Here is a 27,688-nt window from a genome sequence, read left to right on the forward strand (position 1 = left end):
TCCAAAAACTAAGTAAAATTAAACTAAAAGAAAAATAATCAATACCAAAATAATATCTAATTATATTCAAATCAGCATATGAATAAACACAAATTATAAAAACAAAACCCGACAGAAACATTAAAGAATGAACCAACCATCAACAATTATTTAATAAACAAAGAGAGATCAAAAATTAGTTATAAATAAATACTTTAACATAAAGATAAACCAAAAGAATTAAAAAAATCATTACCATGAGAACGAATTATTGAAACTAAAATAGAAAGACCTAAAGCACCCTCACAAACAGAAAAAACTAAAAAAATAACAGGAAAAAAATAATCATAATCAAACTCAATAAGAAAAACAATAACTAACATAAATAAAGAAAGAACAATATATTCTAATCTCAAAAGAACCATTAATAAATGTTTACGTTTAGAAGAAAAAACATAAACACCAGCAAAATAAATCAATAAAGAAGTAAAAATAGAGAATATAAACATTAGTTTTAATAGTTTAAAAAAAAAACGCCGGTCTTGTAAACCGGAAATAAGTCCAGCCCCCACTTTTAAAACTTCAGAGGTGGAAAAGCTTCCATCATCGGTCCCCAAAACCGGTATTTTAAATAAACTAACCCCTGAAATGATCAAAATAATAATTATATCATTATCAAATGTAATAAATATTAATTTTATTAAATTAAGACACCCAATATCAATAATGCTTTTTATTATCCTTCAAACCTTCCTAGTTGGATTAATAACAGGAACAATAATAGAAAGATATTGATTATCATATATTTTATTTTTAACATTTCTTGGTGGTATACTAGTATTATTTATTTACATTACAAGAATTGCATCAAACGAAATATTTCAGCCTAAATCAATCACTATAATTATTACATTAATAATTTGAGTATTTATCATATTAATATTAATTATTCTAGATATATATATATTTATAGACTTTTTCAAAAACACCGAAACTATAAATTTTGATAATTCAATCAATTATCAAGAAATAACAATATCTTTAGAAAAATTATATAATAGACCAACATTCATTATTACAATAATAATAATAATTTATTTATTTTTAGCACTACTAGCAGTTGTTAAAATCACCAATATTAATCAGGGACCTATTCGTAAAATAAGATAATTACTATGAATAAACCCTTACGATTAAGACATCCTTTAATTAAAATTATTAATAACTCTTTAATTGACTTACCTGCCCCAACAAATATTTCATTTTGATGAAATTTTGGATCCCTATTAGGGTTATGTTTGGTAATTCAAATCGTAACTGGACTATTTTTAGCTATACATTATACATCAAATATTGAAATAGTATTCAGTAGTGCAGTACACATCTGCCGCGACGTAAATAATGGTTGAATTATCCGAACCTTACACGCAAATGGAGCATCTATATTTTTTATTTGTATTTACTTACATGTAAGGGGAATTTACTATGGATCTTATATATATATACATACCTGAATAATTGGTACAGTGATTTTATTTTTAGTTATAGCAACTGCATTTATAGGATATGTCTTACCCTGAGGCCAAATATCTTTTTGAGGTGCAACAGTAATTACTAATTTATTATCAGCAATCCCATACTTAGGAACAGATTTAGTCCAATGAGTATGAGGAGGATTCGCTGTTGATAATGCAACATTAAATCGATTCTTCACATTCCATTTTGTATTACCATTTATTATTGCTGCTATAGCAGCAATTCATTTATTTTTTCTTCACCAAACAGGATCTAATAATCCTCTTGGACTAAATGGAGATATTGAAAAACTTCCATTCCATCCATACTTTACCTTTAAGGATTCTATTACATTTGTAATAATAACATCATTATTAATTATACTATGTTTAATTAATCCTTACCTATTAGGAGATCCAGATAACTTTGTACCTGCCAACCCATTAGTAACACCAGTTCACATTCAACCAGAATGATATTTCCTATTTGCATATGCAATTCTACGATCTATCCCTAATAAGTTAGGAGGTCTTATTGCATTATTTTTATCAATTAGAATCTTAATAATTTTACCATTTTATAATAAAACACCATTCCGAGGCATTCAATTTTACCCTATTAATCAAATTTTATTCTGAATTATAGTAGTTGTTGTATGCTTACTAACGTGAATTGGTAAACGACCTGTTGAAGAACCTTATATTATAACAGGTCAAATCTTAACAATTATTTACTTCACATATTTCTTAATTAATGTCCTTGTCGCAAATGCATGAGATAAATTAATTAAGGAATAAAGTTAATTAGCTTAGGAAAAGCATATGTTTTGAAAACATAAAATTAGAAGTTTAACTCTTCTATTAACTTTTCTCAAAAAATTTCACTAAACAACTGAGATAAATAAAATCTTTAAACCAACAAAGAAAATAAAAAAATTCAAAGATAAAGGTAAAAAACTTTTTCAAGCTAAGTACATTAATTTATCATAACGGAACCGTGGTAATGTTCCACGAACCCAAATAAAACCAAAAGATATAATAGCAAGCTTAATAAAAAATATAAAAGAATAAAAATCACCACCCAAAAAAATTAAAGCCAATAACATTCTTATGAAGACAATTCTAGTATATTCAGCTAAAAAAATTAAAGTAAAACCACCCGCACCATACTCAATATTAAATCCTGAAACTAACTCAGATTCCCCTTCAGCAAAATCAAAAGGAGTACGATTAGTTTCAGCTAAGCAAGAAGCAAAACAAGCTAAAGCTAAAGGAAAAGAAATAATAATAAATCAACAATAAAGCTGATAGTTTATAAAATCAAACATATTAAAACTACCAATTAAAATAATTAAAGACAATAAAATTAAAGCTAAACTAACTTCATAAGAAATTGTTTGAGCAACAGAACGAAGAGAACCTAATAATGAATAATTTGAATTAGAAGATCAACCAGCAATTATAACAGTATAAACACCTAATCTAGTACAACATAAAAAAAATAAAAATCCATAAGAAAAAGAACACATATAAGTTAAATAAGGAAAAATTACTCAAACGGCTAAAGAAATCATTAAATTAAAAACAGGGGAAAAATAATAAAGTAGGTAATTAGATATAATAGGAATTGGCTGCTCCTTACAAATTAACTTAATAGCATCTCTAAATGGCTGAGGAATTCCAACAAAACCTACCTTATTTGGACCCTTTCGAATCTGAATATAACCTAAAACCTTACGCTCTAATAAAGTTAAAAAGGCAACACTAATTAAAACACAAATAACCAATAAAAGAAAATTCAAAACAAATATAAATAAATCATAAAGTATCAATACTATTTGTAGAAAAAATCTACATAAATGAATTCTAAATTCAACACATTAATCTGTCAAAATAGTAAATAAATTAATATTAATCAATATAACAAAAAATATTTTAACCATATGGTCCTTTCGTACTAATATGGATTAACAATCTTAGGATAGAAACCGACCTGGCTCACGCCGGTCTAAACTCAGATCATGTAAGAATTTAAAGGTCGAACAGACCTAATCATTGGGCTCCTGCACCCAAAATTTTTCTTAATCCAACATCGAGGTCTTACCATTATCAATTGATTATTTTAATGCAATTATTTACCTAGGATTATAGCTACTTATGTTTTTAGCTTAAAATAGGTTATTATAATATAATATATATAATAATATGTAATTTAATATTTAATATTATTATAATTGGATATAATAAATAAAATTATTAATTTAAATATAAAATATTATAATTAATATAAATAATTATATTAATTATAATAATATAATTATGTAAATTATCTATAATTAGATTATTTAACTAATATATATGAAATTTAACTTAATATAAAAAAAGAATTCATATTAATAACATATGATATTAAATTACATAATTGTATAAAATATATTTATTATATTATTTAATCTTTCTTTATTTATTAGTGAAAAAAAAGATTAAATAAGAAAGAATATAATACATTTATTGCTATACATGTTCCATATTAATCTTTAATTATATATAATAGAGAAGTTGTTGTGGTCATACATAGGGGCGTTTCTTTTTTTTTTGTTAATGTTTGTGGTTTTTTTCTTTTTTTTTCTTTAAATATTTGAATCTTTTATTTTTTCCTGAATTAATAGATTTAAAATTTTCTTATTTTTTATTTTTAAAAGTTTTATTCTTGCTTGTTTATTCACTTTTTCTTTGTATTATATGTAAGTTTTGTTAGACTAAATGTTGTTTTTGCAGTAATTTGATTTAATTATCAAGTGATTTTGGATTTAGCAATTGATTTAGTATCGGCATAATTCGTGCCAGCAGCCGCGGTTATACGATTGATACAAGTGAATATTATTGGTTAAAACAGTTGTTTATATTATTAGGGTTGAAATATAAATTTGTAAGGTGAAATGTTAAAATTTATTTGTGGCCCTTTTTATGAATCTGTGAAATTTAAATAATAAACTAGGATTAGATATCCTATTATTTTAAATGTTAATTATATTTACCAGGGTACTATTAGTTAAGGTCTTTAAACCCAAAGAATTTGGCGGTATCTCATTCCATTCAGAGGAACCTACCCCATGATTGATAATACACGATTTACTCTACTTAATTTATTTGTTTGTATATCTCCGTTATCAGAGAATCTTTTTAGAGTTATAATTCTCAAGATTTATAATTATAAAATATTTCAGGTCAAGGTGCAGCTTATAGTTAAGAGGAGGTGGGTTACAATAGATTTTTGTTTATAACGGATTTGATAGTGAAATACTGTTAATGAAGGTGGATTTGATAGTAATTTAATTTATTTAATTTAACTGATATTGGCTCTGAGATGTGTACACATTGCCCGTCGCTCTCATTATTGATTATTCTATTTTATTTTAAAGTAGCTTCAATTTAGATGAGATAAGTCGTAACATAGTAGATGTACTGGAAAGTGTATCTAGGAAGAGTTTCAAGATATAACTTATTAGTAAAGTGTTTCATTTACACTGAAAATTTTTCTGTGCAAATCAGGATATCTTGATTATTTATTTTATTATATTTATTTTTTGTTTATTTAATTATTTAATATAAATAATTTTATTGTATTTTTGTCTTAGTATATTTTATAGAATTGATTTTTTAAATTATAGTTTATTGGTAATGTAAGTGTTTTATGAAATATTATTTTAAATTTTTTTAAGTAGATTTTATTTATTGTACCTTTTGTATCAGGGTTTATCAAAATTTTATTATTTATTTTACTTGTCTCGATTTGGGTTGATTTATAAATAATTTATAGTTAATGTATCATAATTATTATTAAATTATTTATAGAAATGAGATGTTAATCGTTTCCCAAGATATCTAGTTTCTTAAGAAAAAATTTAATTTTTTAAAGTTATTTGTTTTTATTTAATTTGTTAAGTAAAAATATTAACTTATTTATTCTTTAAGGGATAAGCTTTGAAGTTAATAACCTATAATTTATTTTATAGAAATATAATAGTAAGCTTTAAACCAGCTATCTTTAAGATTACGTTTTAGTTCATTATTTTTTATTTTGATTTTATAAATATTTTAGGTTTTTTATTAAGATTATTAATTTACTTTAAAATTTTTGTAATAATGATAGAATTAGTATATTTATTTGTATGAAATTTTTACCTTGTGAACTTATTATAAGGAACTAGGCAAAATTGATTTCCGCCTGTTTATCAAAAACATGTCCTCTTGTTTATATTTTGAGGTCTGGCCTGCTCACTGAGCGTATTTTTAAAGAGCCGCGGTATTTTGACCGTGCAAAGGTAGCATAATCATTAGTCTCTTAATTAGTGGCTGGAATGAATGGCTTGACAAGAAATCAACTGTCTCTTAATAAATTTTTGAATTTAACTTTTGAGTCAAAAGGCTTAAATTCTTCTTTAGGACGAGAAGACCCTATAGAGCTTGACATTTTACTTTTATATAGTTTTTTGTTTGTCTTTCTATATTTAATGATGATGTTTTGTTGGGGTGACATGAAGAATAGATAAACTCTTCATTACTATATCATTTATTTATGTTTGTTATTTTGATCCATAATTTATGATCATAAGATTAAGTTACCTTAGGGATAACAGCGTAATTGTTTTTGAGAGCTCATATCGACAAAGCAGATTGCGACCTCGATGTTGGATTAAGAAAAATTTTGGGTGCAGGAGCCCAATGATTAGGTCTGTTCGACCTTTAAATTCTTACATGATCTGAGTTCAGACCGGCGTGAGCCAGGTCGGTTTCTATTCTAAGATTGTTAATCCATATTAGTACGAAAGGACCATATGGTTAAAATATTTTCTGTTATATTGATTAATATTAATTTATTTACTATTTTGACAGATTAATGTGTTGAATTTAGAATTCATTTATGTAGATTTTTTCTACAAATAGTATTGATACTTTATGATTTATTTATATTTATTTTGAATTTTCTTTTATTGGTTATTTGTGTTTTAATTAGTGTTGCCTTTTTAACTTTATTAGAGCGTAAGGTTTTAGGTTATATTCAGATTCGAAAGGGTCCAAATAAGGTAGGTTTTGTTGGAATTCCTCAGCCATTTAGAGATGCTATTAAGTTAATTTGTAAGGAGCAGCCAATTCCTATTATATCTAATTACCTACTTTATTATTTTTCCCCTGTTTTTAATTTAATGATTTCTTTAGCCGTTTGAGTAATTTTTCCTTATTTAACTTATATGTGTTCGTTTTCTTATGGATTTTTATTTTTTTTATGTTGTACTAGATTAGGTGTTTATACTGTTATAATTGCTGGTTGATCTTCTAATTCAAATTATTCATTATTAGGTTCTCTTCGTTCTGTTGCTCAAACAATTTCTTATGAAGTTAGTTTAGCTTTAATTTTATTGTCTTTAATTATTTTAATTGGTAGTTTTAATATGTTTGATTTTATAAACTATCAGCTTTATTGTTGATTTATTATTATTTCTTTTCCTTTAGCTTTAGCTTGTTTTGCTTCTTGCTTAGCTGAAACTAATCGTACTCCTTTTGATTTTGCTGAAGGGGAATCTGAGTTAGTTTCAGGATTTAATATTGAGTATGGTGCGGGTGGTTTTACTTTAATTTTTTTAGCTGAATATACTAGAATTGTCTTCATAAGAATGTTATTGGCTTTAATTTTTTTGGGCGGTGATTTTTATTCTTTTATATTTTTTATTAAGCTTGCTATTATATCTTTTGGTTTTATTTGGGTTCGTGGAACATTACCACGGTTCTGTTATGATAAATTAATGTACTTAGCTTGAAAAAGTTTTTTACCTTTATCTTTGAATTTTTTTATTTTCTTTGTTGGTTTAAAGATTTTATTTATCTCATTTGTTTAGTGAAATTTTTTGAGAAAAGTTAATAGAAGAGTTAAACTTCTAATTTTATGTTTTCAAAACATATGCTTTTCCTAAGCTAATTAACTTTATTCCTTAATTAATTTATCTCATGCGTTTGCGACATGGACATTAATTAAGAAATATGTGAAGTAAATAATTGTTAAGATTTGACCTGTTATAATATAAGGTTCTTCAACAGGTCGTTTACCAATTCACGTTAGTAAGCATACAACAACTACTATAATTCAGAATAAAATTTGATTAATAGGGTAAAATTGAATGCCTCGGAATGGTGTTTTATTATAAAATGGTAAAATTATTAAGATTCTAATTGATAAAAATAATGCAATAACACCTCCTAACTTATTAGGGATAGATCGTAGAATTGCATATGCAAATAGGAAATATCATTCTGGTTGAATGTGAACTGGTGTTACTAATGGGTTGGCAGGTACAAAGTTATCTGGATCTCCTAATAGGTAAGGATTAATTAAACATAGTATAATTAATAATGATGTTATTATTACAAATGTAATAGAATCCTTAAAGGTAAAGTATGGATGGAATGGAATTTTTTCAATATCTCCATTTAGTCCAAGAGGATTATTAGATCCTGTTTGGTGAAGAAAAAATAAATGAATTGCTGCTATAGCAGCAATAATAAATGGTAATACAAAATGGAATGTGAAGAATCGATTTAATGTTGCATTATCAACAGCGAATCCTCCTCATACTCATTGGACTAAATCTGTTCCTAAGTATGGGATTGCTGATAATAAATTAGTAATTACTGTTGCACCTCAAAAAGATATTTGGCCTCAGGGTAAGACATATCCTATAAATGCAGTTGCTATAACAAAAAATAAAATCACTGTACCAATTATTCAGGTATGTATATATATATAAGATCCATAGTAAATTCCCCGTCCTACATGTAAGTAAATACAAATAATAAATATAGATGCTCCATTTGCGTGTAAGGTTCGGATAATTCAACCATTATTTACGTCTCGGCAGATGTGTACTACACTACTGAATGCTATTTCAATATTTGATGTATAATGTATAGCTAAAAATATTCCAGTTACGATTTGAATTACCAAACATAACCCTAATAGGGATCCAAAGTTTCATCAAAATGAAATATTTGTTGGGGCAGGTAAGTCAATTAAAGAGTTATTAATAATTATAATTAAAGGATGTCTTAATCGTAAGGGTTTATTCATTAGTAATTATCTTATTTTACGAATAGGTCCCTGATTAATATTGGTGATTTTAACAACTGCTAGTAGTGCTAAAAATAAATAAATTATTATTATTATTGTAATAATGAATGTTGGTCTATTATATAATTTTTCTAAAGATATTGTTATTTCTTGATAATTGATTGAATTATCAATATTTATAGTTTCGGTGTTTTTGAAAAAGTCTATAAATATAGATATATCTAGAATAATTAATATTAATATGATAAATACTCACATTATTAATGTAATAATTATAGTGATTGATTTAGGCTGAAATATTTCGTTTGATGCAATTCTTGTAATGTAAATAAATAATACTAGTATACCACCAAGAAATGTTAAAAATAAAATATATGATAATCAATATCTTTCTATTATTGTTCCTGTTATTAATCCAACTAGGAAGGTTTGAAGGATAATAAAAAGCATTATTGATATTGGGTGTCTTAATTTAATAAAATTAATATTTATTACATTTGATAATGTTATAATTATTATTTTGATCATTTCAGGGGTTAGTTTATTTAAAATACCGGTTTTGGGGACCGATGATGGAAGCTTTTCCACCTCTGAAGTTTTAAAAGTGGGGGCTGGACTTATTTCCGGTTTACAAGACCGGCGTTTTTTTAAACTATTAAAACTAATGTTTATATTCTCTATTTTTACTTCTTTATTGATTTATTTTGCTGGTGTTTATGTTTTTTCTTCTAAACGTAAACATTTATTAATGGTTCTTTTGAGATTAGAATATATTGTTCTTTCTTTATTTATGTTAGTTATTGTTTTTCTTATTGAGTTTGATTATGATTATTTTTTTCCTGTTATTTTTTTAGTTTTTTCTGTTTGTGAGGGTGCTTTAGGTCTTTCTATTTTAGTTTCAATAATTCGTTCTCATGGTAATGATTTTTTTAATTCTTTTGGTTTATCTTTATGTTAAAGTATTTATTTATAACTATTTTTTTGATCCCTCTTTGTTTATTAAATAATTGTTGATGGTTGGTTCATTCTTTAATGTTTCTGTCGGGTTTTGTTTTTATAATTTGTGTTTATTCATATGCTGATTTGAATATAATTAGATATTATGTTGGTATTGATTATTTTTCTTTTAGTTTAATTTTACTTAGTTTTTGGATTTGTTCTTTAATAATCACTGCTAGAGGTTCAGTTTATTTAAGTTCATATCATTCTAATTTTTTTGTTTTTATGGTTTTGATTTTAATAATTATGCTTTATTGTTCATTTGCTAGATTAAGTCTTCTTTCTTTTTATATTTTTTTTGAGGCTAGATTAGTTCCTACTTTACTTTTAATTTTGGGTTGGGGTTATCAACCTGAGCGTTTGCAGGCTGGTGTTTATTTAATTTTTTATACTTTGGTTGCTAGATTACCTTTATTATTAGTTTTATTTAAGGTTTATGATTTTTCTAATACTTTATATTTTCCTTTATTGGTTGATTTTGGTTCTTATTATTTTATGTTTTATGTATTTATAATTTTGGCTTTTTTAGTTAAGATACCTATGTTTTTGGTTCATTTATGACTTCCTAAGGCTCATGTAGAGGCCCCTATTTCAGGTAGAATAATTCTTGCTGGTGTTTTATTAAAGTTAGGTGGTTATGGTATTTTTCGTGTTATAAAGGTTATTTCTTATTTCGGTTTAAAGTTTAATTATTTTTGATTGTCTTTAGGTTTATCTGGGGGTGTTATTGTAAGATTTATTTGTTTTCGTCAGGTTGATTTAAAGTCTTTAATTGCATATTCTTCTGTTGCTCATATAAGAATGGTTATTGGTGGCTTGATGACTATGAATTGATGAGGTTGTGTAGGTTCTCTTTCTCTAATGGTTGGTCATGGTTTATGTTCTTCTGGTTTATTTTGTTTATCTAATATTATTTATGAACGTTTAGGTAGACGAAGATTATTAATTAACAAGGGTATAATTAATTTGATGCCAAGAATGGCTTTATGATGATTTCTTTTAAGATCATCAAATATGGCTGCTTCTCCTTCTTTAAATTTGGTAGGTGAAATTAGATTATTAAACAGAATTATATCTTGATCTTCTTTTAGATTCTTTGCTTTGATTTTTTTATCTTTTTTTAGAGCTGTTTATACTTTGTATATATATATTCTTATTCTCAGCATGGGAATTATTATTCTGGTGTTAATACTTGTTCTCTTGGTTATTTTCGTGAATATCATCTTTTACTTTTACATTGATTGCCTTTAAATATTCTCTGTTTAAAGGGTGAATATTTCTTTGTTTGGTTTGCTTAAGTATTTTAATTAAAAATATTGTTTTGTGGAATCAATGATATGAAGTTTTTCATCTTAGGCCGTGAATTTATTTTCTATTTGTTCTTTGAGTTTTTTTTCTTTGTTTATTTCGAGAACTATAATTTTTATTTTAGGTATTTATTATTTAATAATTGATTATAGAGTTTTTGTTGAGTGAGAGCTTTTCAATTTAAATGGTTCTATAGTTGTTATAACTTTAATTTTGGATTGAATATCTCTTATTTTTATATCTTTTGTTATATATATTTCTTCTTTGGTTATTTATTATAGAGAGGATTATATATCTGGTGAAAAGAATATAAATCGTTTTATTATTATTGTTTTAATATTTATTCTTTCTATAGGTTTTTTAATTATTAGTCCTAACTTAATTAGAATTTTATTAGGTTGAGATGGTTTAGGTTTAGTTTCTTATTGTTTAGTTATTTATTATCAAAATGTAAAATCTTATAGTGCTGGTATATTAACTGCACTTTCTAATCGTATTGGTGATGTTGCTATTTTAATTTCTATTGCATGAATGTTAAATTTTGGTGGTTGAAATTATATATATTATTATGATTTTATTTCTAATTCTTTTGAAATAAAGCTCATTACTATATTAATTGTTTTAGCAGCTATAACTAAGAGAGCTCAGATTCCTTTCTCTTCATGACTTCCTGCTGCTATAGCAGCTCCTACTCCTGTTTCTGCTTTAGTTCATTCTTCTACTCTTGTTACTGCTGGTGTTTATTTATTAATTCGTTTTAGACCAATATTGGATACTTATAATTGTGGTTGATTTTTACTTTTAATTGGTTGTATAACTATATTTATGGCTGGATTGGGCGCTAATTTTGAGTTTGATTTAAAGAAGATTATTGCTCTTTCTACTTTAAGTCAACTTGGTTTAATAATTAGAATTTTGGCTATAGGTTATCCAAAGCTTGCATTTTCTCATTTATTGGCTCATGCTTTATTTAAGGCATTATTATTTATATGTGCAGGTTCAATAACTCATAATTTGAAGGATTCTCAGGATATTCGTTGTATAGGATCAATTGTTAATTTCATACCTTTAACTTCAGTTTGTTTTAATGTTTCTAGTTTATCTTTGTGTGGAATATCTTTTTTAGCGGGATTTTATTCAAAGGATTTAATTCTTGAGATGGTTTGTTTAAGATGAATTAATTGTTTAATTTTTTTTCTTTATTTTTTTTCTACTGGTTTAACTGCTTCTTATTCTTTTCGTTTGTTTTATTATTCAATATCTGGTGATAATAATTTTTATTCTAGATTTTCTTTTGATGATAAGGGTTATTACATTTCATTTGGAATAATTGGTCTATTGTTTGTTGCTGTTTTTGGTGGTAGTCTTTTATCTTGATTAATTTTTCCTATTCCTCATGTGATTGCTTTACCTTATTATTTAAAGTTTTTAACTATTACAGTTGTTATTTTAGGTGCTTATTTAGGTTATCTTATTTCTAATTTTGATTTTTCTCATAATTTATTTTCTTTAAGTATACTTTCTTTTGTTAGATTTGCTGGTTCTATATGATTTATACCTTTTCTTTCAACTAAGTTTATTAGATATATTCCTTTAAAAATAGGTTATTATTCATCTAAGTCATTTGATTATGGTTGAGGTGAATTACTTGGTGGTCAAGGTTTATATAGATTATTTATTTATTTAATTGGTTATATTCAAGGTTGATATGATTCTAATTTCAAGATTTATCTTTTAACTTTTATTTTTTGAATATTTATTTTGGTAATATTGTTTTTCGTTTACTTAAATAGCTTATAATTAGAGCGTGACACTGAAGATGTTAAGGAAGTATTTTTACTTTTAAGTATTTATAAATATAGATATATTATTTTTACAGTGAAAATGTAATGTTTTATTTAAACTATATAAATTTTAGAAATGTTAACGGAGTTTAACCGCTAATATAAAAAGTTAGCAGCTTTCATATTGGCTTTACATTTCCTTAATTGGAACTATTATAGTTCAATTATATTATTAACAGTAATACGCCTCTTTTTGGCTTCAATTAATAAGAATAAGGGTAGTACATACCAATCTTCCAGGTCGAAACTGACTGCAATATTTCGCTTCTTATTCTATTTAAGGTTGATTGATAATATCAATACTTTTTGAATGCAACCCAAATGTTATATTTAACTACAACCCTTTATTCTGCTCATTGTAATGCTCCTTGGTTTCATTCATGGTATAGTCCTCCTAATAGAACTAGAATAAAAAATATTGTTGATACTGTTCAGATTATAATGTCTGAAGTTTTAAAAATAATTACAATTGGTAGAATTAGTGCAATTTCTACATCAAAAATTAAAAAGATTACTGCGATTAGGAAGAATCGTATTGAGAATGGTATTCGTGCTGATCTTTATGGATCAAACCCACATTCAAATGATGATCTTTTTTCTCGATCATTAATTAATTTTTTTGATAGTGTTGTTGCCAGGATTATAACAATTATTGGAATAATAAATCTAATGAAAACTCTTGTTGATAGAATTAGAATTGTTTTTCTTGATTTATATCAAGCTTTCTGATTGGAAGTCAAATGTACTATTTATACTAGAAAAACAATTATCTACCTCATCAATAAATAGAGATATATAAGAATAATCATACTACGTCTACGAAGTGTCAGTATCATGCTGCTGCTTCAAATCCAAAGTGATGTCTTGGTGAAAATTGATTTATTGAGTGTCGAAGTAGACATGTTGATAAAAAGATTGTTCCAATAATTACGTGTAAACCATGGAATCCTGTTGCAACAAAGAATGTTGATCCATAAACTGCATCTGCAATGGTAAAAGGTGCTTCTCAATATTCATATGCTTGAAGTATTGTAAAGTATAGTCCTAATAACACTGTGAAGAATAATCCTTGTAGTGCTTGAGTATGATTAGATTCCATTAAACTATGATGTGCTCATGTTACTGTTACTCCTGATGCTAAAAGAATAGCTGTATTAAGTAATGGAATTTGTATAGGGTTAAAGGGTTGAATTCCTATTGGAGGTCATAGTATTCCTAGTTCAATTGTTGGTGCTAATCTTCTTCTAAAGAATGCTCAAAAAAAAGAAACGAAAAATAATACCTCTGATGCAATAAATAAAATTATTCCTCATCGTAATCCAATTGATACAAATCCTGTATGTAATCCTTGATATGTTCCTTCTCGTACTACATCTCGTCATCATTGAATTATAGTTAGTAGGGTAATTCCAAATCCAATTATGAATAAGTTAATATTAAATAGGTGGAATCATTTTGCTAGTCCTGATACTAGGACTATTGCTCCAATTGCTCCTGTTAATGGTCAAGGTCTATAGTCTACTAAGTGGAATGGGTGGTTTGAGTGAGTTGTTAACATAGGTTTAATATACTTCTCTAGAATATAGAGTTCTTAGAATTGAGAAAACATAGGCTTGAATTATTGCTACTGCTGATTCTAGAATTAATAGAAGTATTTGTCCAATAATTAGTAATGAGATTAAGTTTATTGCTATAGATGGTCCTGTGTTTCCTAATAAGGTTAATAATAAGTGTCCTGCAATTATATTTGCTGCCAACCGTACTGCTAATGTACCTGGTCGAATAACATTACTAATTGTTTCAATTAGTACTATAAATGATATTAATGCAGGCGGTGTACCTTGTGGTACAAGGTGTGTAAATATATGATTAGTATGGTTAATTCATCCAAATAATATAAATCTTAGCCATATAGGTAGGGCAATTGCAAATGTTAATGCTAAATGTCTTGTTCTAGTAAAAATATAAGGGAATAATCCTATGAAATTGTTAAATAATATTATAATAAAAATTGAGATGAAAATGAATGTTGTTCCATTAAATGATTTTGGTCCAAGAAGTGTTTTAAATTCATTATGTAAGGTTAAATTTAGTTTATTTCAGATAATGTTAATTCGTGATGGTGTAAGTCAAAATAGTGATGGGATTAATAATAGTCCTAGAAATGTTCTAGTTCAATTTAATGATAAATTAAAGATGTTAGTTGATGGGTCAAATGTTGAGAATAGATTTGTTATCATTTTCAATTTAAGTTTTTTATTTCAATTGTTCCTTTTTCTGCTCTTTTAATAAGGTTAGGTTTAAATGAGAAGAAGTTTATTTGATTAAACAAGATTAATGTAGCTGAAAATATAATGAATAGTGAGAATCATATAAGAGGGGATATTTGAGGGATTTGGATATAATTTCCCCATCAGAAGTAGTCGTTAATTTACTATTATTTGGTTTAAGAGACCATTACTTACTTTCAGTCATCTGATGAATTTCAAGGTGTACTAATGTTTTTTTAGTTACTTTAGATTGACACTCTAATGTTATTTATTTTAACTAACTCCTTAAATTATCTTAGATAATCACTTAATAAATAAATTTACTGAAGTTCTTTCAATTACAATTGGTATAAATCTGTGGTTTGCTCCACAGATTTCTGAGCATTGTCCAAAGAATAATCCAGGTCGATTTATTGTGAATGTTCCTTGATTTAACCGACCTGGCGTTGCATCAATTTTAACCCCTCATGCAGGAACTGCTCATGAGTGTAGAACATCTGATGCTCTTGTTAATACTCGTACTTCTGTATTTATTGGTAGGATTGTTCGGTTATCTACATCTAGTAGTCAGAATCCATCATTTTCTAGGTCTTGTTCTGGTGTTATATAAGTGTCAAATTCTACGTCTATGAAGTCTAAATATTCATATCTTCAATATCATTGTCGTCCAATGGTTTTAATTGTAATTATTGCATCTACTGAATCATCAAGTAAATATAATAGTCGTAATGATGGAAGGGCAATAAAAATTAATGTAATTGCTGGTAAAGCTGTTCAGATTGTTTCAATTAAATGTCCATGAAGTATATTACGGTTAGTATAGGCAATAAATAATATATAACTTAGGGCATAACCTACAATTACTGTAATTAATAATAATACGACCATAGTATGATCATGAAAGAATGATAATTGCTCCATTAATGGTGAAGCTCCATCTTGAAGAGATAAATTTGATCATGTTGCCATTAATAAATATTTTCTAATAAAAGGTCAAACCTTTATTTGTAGAGCTTAAATCTACTGCACTAATCTGCCATATTAGAATCTAGAGATTAATGGTAATTCTGAGTAACTATGTTCTGCAGGAGGGTTATTTTGTAGTCATTCAGTTGATCTTCTTATGTTAGCTCTAAATATAATTGCTCGGTTTGTAATCATTCTTTCTCATATAATTACAATGAATATAATGATTCCTACAATAGAAATTGTAGACCCAATTCTTGATACTACGTTTCATGATGTATATGCGTCTGGGTAGTCAGAGTATCGTCGAGGTCAAAGAATGATGTATTTAAATTTCGATCTGTTAATAATATAGTAATAGCTCCTGCTAAAACTGGAAGTGAAAGAAGGAGAAGTAATGCTGTAATAGCTACAGATCATACAAATAAAGGTGTTTGATCTAAAGTTATACTTTCTGATCGTATATTAATTGCTGTTGTAATGAAATTCACTGCACCAAGAGTAGATGATACACCTGCTAAGTGCAGTGAAAAAATAGCTAGATCTACAGATGCACCCCCCGTGTGCAATAGCTCCTGCTAGAGGAGGGTAAACGGTTCATCCTGTACCAGCACCATTATCTACTATAGAAGATGTAAGAAGAAGGGTTAGTGAAGGTGGTAGTAATCAAAAACTTATATTATTTATTCGTGGAAATGCTATATCTGGTGCACCAATTATTAGTGGAACAAGTCAATTACCAAATCCACCAATTATAATAGGTATTACTATAAAGAAAATTATTACGAATGCGTGAGCTGTAATAATAACATTATAAATCTGGTCATCCCCAATTAGAGATCCGGGTTGGCCAAGTTCAGCACGAATAAGTATTCTTATTGATGTTCCTACTATTCCTGCTCATGCTCCAAATATGAAGTATAAAGTACCAATGTCCTTATGGTTTGTTGAGAATAATCATTTTTGCAGTAAGATGGCTGAATTTTAGGTGGTAGACTGTAAATCTACTTATGAGATGTTTTCTCTCTTATCATATTTAGGTCTTATATTCAATTATGATTCTAGACTGCAATTCTAGAGGTGTAAAATTTTACTAAGGCCTAAAAGATTATTCTTTTAATTATAACTTTGAAGGTTATTAGTTTGATTAACTTAAGTCCTTAGTATAATGAAATTAAGGTTGATGTTGAAATCAATCCTATTGTTGAAATTATTACTGTTATAGGAAGAATGATTCTTGATTTTTGGGACTTTATCTTTATAGATCACGAATTTTCTGTGTATGATATAATTAGAGCTGAGAATCTAATACGTATATAGTAGTAGAGTGTAATTGTAGTTAATACAACTATAATAGTTATAATAGTTGTTATATTGTTTTCTATTAATGATTGTATTACAATTCATTTTGGTAAGAATCCAAGGAATGGTGGTAGTCCACCTAAAGATAATAAAGATAAGAATATTATGAATTTAATTTCGGTTTTTATATTTCTGGCTGAATAAATTTGATTTATGAAAAATAAATTTATTTGCTTAAATAATAAAACTATAATTAATCTTAATAGTGAGTAAATAATGAAGTATAGTTCTCAGATGTTTTCTCTGACTGTTAATGATCTAATTATTCAACCTAGATGTCTGATTGATGAATATGCTAAAAGTTGTCGTAAGGATGTTTGATTTAAACCTCCTATTGCCCCAATAATAATTCTTAAGATAATAATTGTTCAAATAAAAGTTCTTAATTGAATACAATAAGATAAGACCATTATTGGGGCGATTTTTTGTCATGTTATTAATGTTAAACAATTATTTCATCTTGATGCTCCTATAACTTCTGGAAATCAGAAATGGAAAGGTGCAGCTCCAATCTTTAATAATAGTCTAGAACTAATTATTATTGATGGGATAAATTCTGTTTCCCATCCCATGGGATATTTTATTTGAATCAGCAAAATTGAAAATAATAATATTGTCGATGCTATTGCTTGGACAATAAAATATTTTATTGATGATTCATTTATTATTATATTTCTATTTCTTGTTAGGAGCGGAATAAATGAAAGTAAGTTGATCTCAAGTCCTATTCAAACCCCAAATCAGGAATTTGATGAAATGGACAGGATCGTTCCTATCATTAATGTTGATAGGAAGAGAAGTTTTGTAGAGTTGTTGGTCATTAAAAAGGAGAGGATTGATACCTCTATAAATGGGGTATGAACCCATTAGCTTGTTTAGCTTACCTTTTTACATTAAGGTGTATGATGCACGTTAGTTTTTGATACTAAAGGAGGTAGTTTAATTCCATCTTATGTAATTTTAATGAAGGTAATTTTATTTACTTTATTTACCCTATCAAGGTAACCCTTTAATCAGGCACTTCATTTATTTAATATATAAATCGAAAGTTTTTTTTTGAAATTCTTTTATGTATTATTTTGTTTAATTAGGATTAATTTATCCTGCTCATTTTATTTATATATATATATATATATATATATATATATATATATATATATATATAATAAATAATTTATATTAATATATTACATTTAATTGAAATTAAAGTATTATAAGTTTATCTTACCATTATCAATTGATTATTTTAATGCAATTATTTACCTAGGATTATAGCTACTTATGTTTTTAGCTTAAAATAGGTTATTATAATATAATATATATAATAATATGTAATTTAATATTTAATATTATTATAATTGGATATAATAAATAAAATTATTAATTTAAATATAAAATATTATAATTAATATAAATAATTATATTAATTACATTAATATAATTATGTAAATTATCTATAATTAGATTATTTAACTAATATATATGAAAGTTAACTTAATATAAAAAAAAGAATTCATATTAATAACATATTATATTAAATTACATAATTGTATAAAATATATTTATTATATTATTTAATCTTTCTTTATTTATTAGTGAAAAGAAAGATTAAATAAGAAAAAATATAATACATTTATTGCTATACATGTTCCATATTAATCTTTAATTATATATAATAGAGAAGTTGTTGTGGTCATACATAGGGGCGTTTCTTTTTTTTTTGTTAATGTTTGTGGTTTTTTCTTTTTTTTCTTTAGATATTTGAATCTTTTATTTTTTCCTGAATTAATAGATTTAAAATTTTCTTATTTTTTATTTTTAAAAGTTTTATTCTTGCTTGTTTATTCACTTTTTCTTTGTATTATATGTAAGTTTTGTTAGACTAAATGTTCTTTTTGCAGTAATTTGATTTAATTATCAAGTTGTTTATATTATTAGGGTTGAAATATAAATTTGTAAGGTGAAATGTTAAAATTTATTTGTGGCCCTTTTTATGAATCTGTGAAATTTAAATAATAAACTAGGATTAGATACCCTATTATTTTAAATGTTAATTATATTTACCAGGGTACTATTAGTTAAGGTCTTTAAACCCAAAGAATTTGGCGGTGTCTCATTCCATTCAGAGGAACCTACCCCATGATTGATAATACACGATTTACTCTACTTAATTTATTTGTTTGTATATCTCCATTATCAGAGAATCTTTTTAGAGTTATAATTCTCAAGATTTATAATTATAAAATATTTCAGGTCAAGGTGCAGCTAATAGTTAAGAGGAGGTGGGTTACAATAGATTTTTGTTTATAACGGATTTGATAGTGAAATACTGTTAATGAAGGTGGATTTGATAGTAATTTAATTTATTTAATTTAACTGATATTGGCTCTGAGATGTTTACACATCGCCCGTCGCTCTCATTATTGATTATTCTATTTTTTTTTTAAAGTAGCTTCAATTTAGATGAGATAAGTCGTCACATAGTAGATGTACTGGAAAGTGTATCTAGGAAGAGTTTCAAGATATAACTTATTAGTAAAGTGTTTCATTTACACTGAAAATTTTTCTGTGCAAATCAGGATATCTTGATTATTTATTTTATTATATTTATTTTTTGTTTATTTAATTATTTAATATAAATAATTTTATTGTATTTTTGTCTTAGTATATTTTATAGAATTGATTTTTTAAATTATAGTTTATTGGTAATGTAAGTGTTTTATGAAATATTATTTTAAATTTTTTTAAGTAGATTTTATTTATTGTACCTTTTGTATCAGGGTTTATCAAAATTTTAGTATTTATTTTACTTGTCTCGATTTGGGTTGATTTATAAATAATTTATAGTTAATGTATCATAATTATTATTAAATTATTTATAGAAATGAGATGTTAATCGTTTCCCAAGATATCTAGTTTCTTAAGAAAAAATTTAATTTTTTAAAGTTATTTGTTTTTATTTAATTTTTTAAGTAAAAATATTAACTTATTTATTCTTTAAGGGATAAGCTTTGAAGTTAATAACCTATAATTTATTTTATAGAAATATAATAGTAAGCTTTAAACCAGCTATCTTTAAGATTACGTTTTAGTTCATTATTTTTTATTTTGATTTTATAAATATTTTAGGTTTTTTATTAAGATTATTAATTTAATTTTAAAATTTTTGTAATAATGATAGAATTAGTATATTTATTTGTATGAAATTTTTACCTTGTGAACTTATTATAAGGAACTAGGCAAAATTGATTTCCGGCTGTTTATCAAAAACATGTCCTCTTGTTTATATTTTGAGGTCTGGCCTGCTCACTGGGCGTATTTTTAAGGAGCCGCGGTATTTTGACCGTGCAAAGGTAGCATAATCATTAGTCTCTTAATTAGTGGCTGGAATGAATGGCTTGACGAGAAATCAAGTGTCTCTTAATAAATTTTTGAATTTAACTTTTGAGTCAAAAGGCTTAAATTCTTCTTTAGGACGAGAAGACCCTATAGAGCTTGACATTTTACTTTTATATAGTTTTTTGTTTGTCTTTCTATATTTAATGATGATGTTTTGTTGGGGTGACATGAAGAATAGATAAACTCTTCATTATTATATCATTTATTTATGTTTGTTATTTTGATCCATAATTTATGATCATAAGATTAAGTTACCTTAGGGATAACAGCGTAATTGTTTTTGAGAGCTCATATCGACAAAGCAGATTGCGACCTCGATGTTGGATTAAGAAAAATTTTGGGTGCAGGAGCCCAATGATTAGGTCTGTTCGACCTTTAAATTCTTACATGATCTGAGTTCAGACCGGCGTGAGCCAGGTCGGTTTCTATCCTAAGATTGTTAATCCATATTAGTACGAAAGGACCATATGGTTAAAATATTTTTTGTTATATTGATTAATATTAATTTATTTACTATTTTGACAGATTAATGTGTTGAATTTAGAATTCATTTAAGTAGATTTTTTCTACAAATAGTATTGATACTTTATGATTTATTTATATTTATTTTGAATTTTCTTTTATTGGTTATTTGTGTTTTAATTAGTGTTGCCTTTTTAACTTTATTAGAGCGTAAGGTTTTAGGTTATATTCAGATTCGAAAGGGTCCAAATAAGGTAGGTTTTGTTGGAATTCCTCAGCCATTTAGAGATGCTATTAAGTTAATTTGTAAGGAGCAGCCAATTCCTATTATATCTAATTACCTACTTTATTATTTTTCCCCTGTTTTTAATTTAATGATTTCTTTAGCCGTTTGAGTAATTTTTCCTTATTTAACTTATATGTGTTCTTTTTCTTATGGATTTTTATTTTTATTATGTTGTACTAGATTAGGTGTTTATACTGTTATAATTGCTGGTTGATCTTCTAATTCAAATTATTCATTATTAGGTTCTCTTCGTTCTGTTGCTCAAACAATTTCTTATGAAGTTAGTTTAGCTTTAATTTTATTGTCTTTAATTATTTTAATTGGTAGTTTTAATATGTTTGATTTTATAAACTATCAGCTTTATTGTTGATTTATTATTATTTCTTTTCAATTAGCTTTAGCTTGTTTTGCTTCTTGCTTAGCTGAAACTAATCGTACTCCTTTTGATTTTGCTGAAGGGGAATCTGATTTAGTTTCAGGATTTAATATTGAGTATGGTGAGGGTGGTTTTACTTTAATTTTTTTAGCTGAATATACTAGAATTGTCTTCATAAGAATGTTATTGGCTTTAATTTTTTTGGGCGGTGATTTTTATTCTTTTATATTTTTTATTAAGCTTGCTATTATATCTTTTGGATTTATTTGGGTTCGTGGAACATTACCACGGTTCCGTTATGATAAATTAATGTACTTAGCTTGAAAAAGTTTTTTACCTTTATCTTTGAATTTTTTTATTTTCTTTGTTGGTTTAAAGATTTTATTTATCTCATTTGTTTAGTGAAATTTTTTGAGAAAAGTTAATAGAAGAGTTAAACTTCTAATTTTATGTTTTCAAAACATATGCTTTTCCTAAGCTAATTAACTTTATTCCTTAATAAATTTATCTCATGCGTTTGCGACATGGACATTAATTAAGAAATATGTGAAGTAAATAATTGTTAAGATTTTACCTGTTATAATATAAGGTTCTTCAACAGGTCGTTTACCAATTCACGTTAGTAAGCATACAACAACTGCTATAATTCAGAATAAAATTTGATTAATAGGGTAAAATTGAATGCCTCGGAATGTTGTTTTATTATAAAATGGTAAAATTATTAAGATTCTAATTGATAAAAATAATGCAATAAGACCTCCTAACTTATTAGGGATAGATCGTAGAATTGCATATGCAAATAGGAAATATCATTCTGGTTGAATGTGAACTGGTGTTACTAATGGGTTGGCAGGTACAAAGTTATCTGGATCTCCTAATAGGTAAGGATTAATTAAACATAGTATAATTAATAATGATGTTATTATTACAAATGTAATAGAATCCTTAAAGGTAAAGTATGGATGGAATGGAATTTTTTCAATATCTCCATTTAGTCCAAGAGGATTATTAGATCCTGTTTGGTGAAGAAAAAATAAATGAATTGCTGCTATAGCAGCAATAATAAATGGTAATACAAAATGGAATGTGAAGAATCGATTTAATGTTGCATTATCAACAGCGAATCCTCCTCATACTCATTGGACTAGATCTGTTCCTAAGTATGGGATTGCTGATAATAAATTAGTAATTACTGTTGCACCTCAAAAAGATATTTGGCCTCAGGGTAAGACATATCCTATAAATGCAGTTGCTATAACTAAAAATAAAATCACTGTACCAATTATTCAGGTATGTATATATATATATAAGATCCATAGTAAATTCCCCGTCCTACATGTAAGTAAATACAAATAAAAAATATAGATGCTCCATTTGCGTGTAAGGTTCGGATAATTCAACCATTATTTACGTCTCGGCAGATGTGTACTACACTACTGAATGCTATTTCAATATTTGATGTATAATGTATAGCTAAAAATAGTCCAGTTACGATTTGAATTACCAAACATAACCCTAATAGGGATCCAAAATTTCATCAAAATGAAATATTTGTTGGGGCAGGTAAGTCAATTAAAGAGTTATTAATAATTATAATTAAAGGATGTCTTAATCGTAAGGGTTTATTCATTAGTAATTATCTTATTTTACGAATAGGTCCCTGATTAATATTGGTGATTTTAACAACTGCTAGTAGTGCTAAAAATAAATAAATTATTATTATTATTGTAATAATGAATGTTGGTCTATTATATAATTTTTCTAAAGATATTGTTATTTCTTGATAATTGATTGAATTATCAATATTTATAGTTTCGGTGTTTTTGAAAAAGTCTATAAATATAGATATATCTAGAATAATTAATATTAATATGATAAATACTCACATTATTAATGTAATAATTATAGTGATTGATTTAGGCTGAAATATTTCGTTTGATGCAATTCTTGTAATGTAAATAAATAATACTAGTATACCACCAAGAAATGTTAAAAATAAAATATATGATAATCAATATCTTTCTATTATTGTTCCTGTTATTAATCCAACTAGGAAGGTTTGAAGGATAATAAAAAGCATTATTGATATTGGGTGTCTTAATTTAATAAAATTAATATTTATTACATTTGATAATGATATAATTATTATTTTGATCATTTCAGGGGTTAGTTGATTTAAAATACCGGTTTTGGGGACCGATGATGGAAGCTTTTCCACCTCTGAAGTTTTAAAAGTGGGGGCTGGACTTATTTCCGGTTTACAAGACCGTGGTTTTTTTTAAACTATTAAAACTAATGTTTATATTCTCTATTTTTACTTCTTTATTGATTTATTTTGCTGGTGTTTATGTTTTTTCTTCTGAACGTAAACATTTATTAATGGTTCTTTTGAGATTAGAATATATTGTTCTTTCTTTATTTATGTTAGTTATTGTTTTTCTTATTGAGTTTGATTATGATTATTTTTTTCCTGTTATTTTTATAGTTTTTTCTTTATGTTAAAGTATTTATTTATAACTATTTTTTTGATCCCTCTTTGTTTATTAAATAATTGTTGATGGTTGGTTCATTCTTTAATGTTTCTGTCGGGTCTTGTTTTTATAATTTGTGTTTATTCATATGCTGATTTGAATATAATTAGATATTATTTTGGTATTGATTATTTTTCTTTTAGTTTAATTTTACTTAGTTTTTGGATTTGTTCTTTAATAATCACTGCTAGAGGTTCAGTTTATTTAAGTTCATATCATTCTAATTTTTTTGTTTCTATTGTTTTGATTTTAATAATTATGCTTTATTGTTCATTTGCTAGATTAAGTCTTCTTTCTTTTTATATTTTCTTTGAGGCTAGATTAGTTCCTACTTTACTTTTAATTTTGGGTTGGGGTTATCAACCTGAGCGTTTGCAGGCTGGTGTTTATTTAATTTTTTATACTTTGGTTGCTAGATTACCTTTATTATTAGTTTTATTTAAGGTTTATGATTTTTTTAATACTTTATATTTTCCTTTATTGGTTGATTTTGGTTCTTATTATTTTATGTTTTATGTATTTATAATTTTGGCTTTTTTAGTTAAGATACCTATGTTTTTGGTTCATTTATGACTTCCTAAGGCTCATGTAGAGGCCCCTATTTCAGGTAGAATAATTCTTGCTGGTGTTTTATTAAAGTTAGGTGGTTATGGTATTTTTCGTGTTATAAAGGTTATTTCTTATTTGGGTTTAAAGTTTAATTATTTTTGATTGTCTTTAGGTTTATCTGGGGGTGTTATTGTAAGATTTCTTTGTTTTCGTCAGGTTGATTTAAAGTCTTTAATTGCATATTCTTCTGTTGCTCATATAAGAATGGTTATTGGTGGATTGATGACTATGAATTGATGAGGTTGTGTAGGTTCTCTTTCTCTAATGGTTGGTCATGGTTTATGTTCTTCTGGTTTATTTTGTTTATCTAATATTATTTATGAACGTTTAGGTAGACGAAGATTATTAATTAACAAGGGTATAATTAATTTGATGCCAAGAATGGCTTTATGATGATTTCTTTTAAGATCATCAAATATGGCTGCTTCTCCTTCTTTAAATTTGGTAGGTGAAATTAGATTATTAAACAGAATTATATCTTGATCTTCTTTTAGATTCTTTGCTTTGATTTTTTTATCTTTTTTTAGAGCTGTTTATACTTTGTATATATATATTCTTATTCTCAGCATGGGAATTATTATTCTGGTGTTAATACTTGTTCTCTTGGTTATTTTCGTGAATATCATCTTTTACTTTTACATTGATTGCCTTTAAATATTCTCTGTTTAAAGGGTGAATATTTCTTTGTTTGGTTTGCTTAAGTATTTTAATTAAAAATATTGTTTTGTGGAATCAATGATATGAAGTTTTTCATCTTAGGCCGTGAATTTATTTTCTATTTGTTCTTTGAGTTTTTTTTCTTTGTTTATTTCGAGAACTATAATTTTTATTTTAGGTATTTATTATTTAATAATTGATTATAGAGTTTTTGTTGAGTGAGAGCTTTTCAATTTAAATGGTTCTATAGTTGTTATAACTTTAATTTTGGATTGAATATCTCTTATTTTTATATCTTTTGTTATATATATTTCTTCTTTGGTTATTTATTATAGAGAGGATTATATATCTGGTGAAAAGAATATAAATCGTTTTATTATTATTGTTTTAATATTTATTCTTTCTATAGGTTTTTTAATTATTAGTCCTAATTTAATTAGAATTTTATTAGGTTGAGATGGTTTAGGTTTAGTTTCTTATTGTTTAGTTATTTATTATCAAAATGTAAAATCTTATAGTGCTGGTATATTAAGTGCACTTTCTAATCGTATTGGTGATGTTGCTATTTTAATTTCTATTGCATGAATGTTAAATTTTGGTGGTTGAAATTATATTTATTATTATGATTTTATTTCTAATTCTTTTGAAATAAAGCTCATTACTATATTAATTGTTTTAGCAGCTATAACTAAGAGAGCTCAGATTCCTTTCTCTTCATGACTTCCTGCTGCTATAGCAGCTCCTACTCCTGTTTCTGCTTTAGTTCATTCTTCTACTCTTGTTACTGCTGGTGTTTATTTATTAATTCGTTTTAGACCAATATTGGATACTTATAATTGTGGTTGATTTTTACTTTTAATTGGTTGTATAACTATATTTATGGCTGGATTGGGCGCTAATTTTGAGTTTGATTTAAAGAAGATTATTGCTCTTTCTACTTTAAGACAACTTGGTTTAATAATAAGAATTTTGGCTATAGGTTATCCAAAGCTTGCATTTTTTCATTTATTGGCTCATGCTTTATTTAAGGCATTATTATTTATATGTGCAGGTTCAATAATTCATAATTTGAAGGATTCTCAGGATATTCGTTTTATAGGATCAATTGTTAATTTCATACCTTTAACTTCAGTTTGTTTTAATGTTTCTAGTTTATCTTTGTGTGGAATACCTTTTTTAGCGGGATTTTATTCAAAGGATTTAATTCTTGAGATGGTTTGTTTAAGATGAATTAATTGTTTAATTTTTTTTCTTTATTTTTTTTCTACTGGTTTAACTGCTTCTTATTCTTTTCGTTTGTTTTATTATTCAATATCTGGTGATAATAATTTTTATTCTAGATTTTCTTTTGATGATAAGGGTTATTATATTTCATTTGGAATAATTGGTCTATTGTTTGTTGCTGTTTTTGGTGGTAGTCTTTTATCTTGATTAATTTTTCCTATTCCTCATGTGATTGCTTTACCTTATTATTTAAAGTTTTTAACTATTACAGTTGTTATTTTAGGTGCTTATTTAGGTTATCTTATTTCTAATTTTGATTTTTCTCATAATTTATTTTCTTTAAGTATACTTTCTTTTGTTAGATTTGCTGGTTCTATATGATTTATACCTTTTCTTTCAACTAAGTTTATTAGATATATTCCTTTAAAAATAGGTTATTATTCATCTAAGTCATTTGATTATGGTTGAGGTGAATTACTTGGTGGTCAAGGTTTATATAGATTATTTATTTATTTAATTGGTTATATTCAAGGTTGATATGATTCTAATTTCAAGATTTATCTTTTAACTTTTATTTTTTGAATATTTATTTTGGTAATATTGTTTTTCGTTTACTTAAATAGCTTATAATTAGAGCGTGACACTGAAGATGTTAAGGAAGTATTTTTACTTTTAAGTATTTATAAATATAGATATTATTTTTACAGTGAAAATGTAATGTTTTATTTAAACTATATAAATTTTAGAAATGTTAACGGAGTTTAACCGCTAATATAAAA

At 25.9% G+C, this 27,688-nt stretch overlaps 1 protein-coding gene and 1 long non-coding RNA gene across 3 annotated transcripts in view; both read left to right on the forward strand.

Annotated features, from left to right (window-relative positions):
• The first annotated feature begins 6,468 nt into the window (after positions 1-6,468).
• Positions 6,469-27,688, forward strand: part of LOC126355125 (uncharacterized) — a 30,082-nt gene continuing 8,862 nt past the window's right edge. The window contains exon 1 of the long non-coding RNA XR_007565459.1: positions 6,469-6,821. This is a non-coding gene — a long non-coding RNA (uncharacterized LOC126355125). The remainder of the gene's footprint in view (positions 6,822-27,688) is intronic.
• On the forward strand, positions 11,298-27,517 carry LOC126355103 (NADH-ubiquinone oxidoreductase chain 5-like). 2 transcript variants are annotated; one of them, XM_050005296.1, is made up of 2 exons: positions 11,298-11,920; positions 26,737-27,517. In XM_050005296.1, exons 1-2 carry the CDS (start codon positions 11,749-11,751, stop codon positions 26,913-26,915), a joined length of 351 nt encoding a protein of 116 aa, XP_049861253.1. In that variant the 5' UTR covers positions 11,298-11,748; the 3' UTR covers positions 26,916-27,517. The 2 variants fall into 2 exon arrangements, with proteins under 2 accessions (XP_049861253.1, XP_049861252.1); XM_050005295.1 differs by having other exon boundaries at positions 11,298-11,848; positions 26,665-27,517.

This window comes from Schistocerca gregaria, chromosome 3, assembly GCF_023897955.1.
Source record: "Schistocerca gregaria isolate iqSchGreg1 chromosome 3, iqSchGreg1.2, whole genome shotgun sequence".
NCBI lineage: Eukaryota > Metazoa > Arthropoda > Insecta > Orthoptera > Acrididae > Schistocerca > Schistocerca gregaria.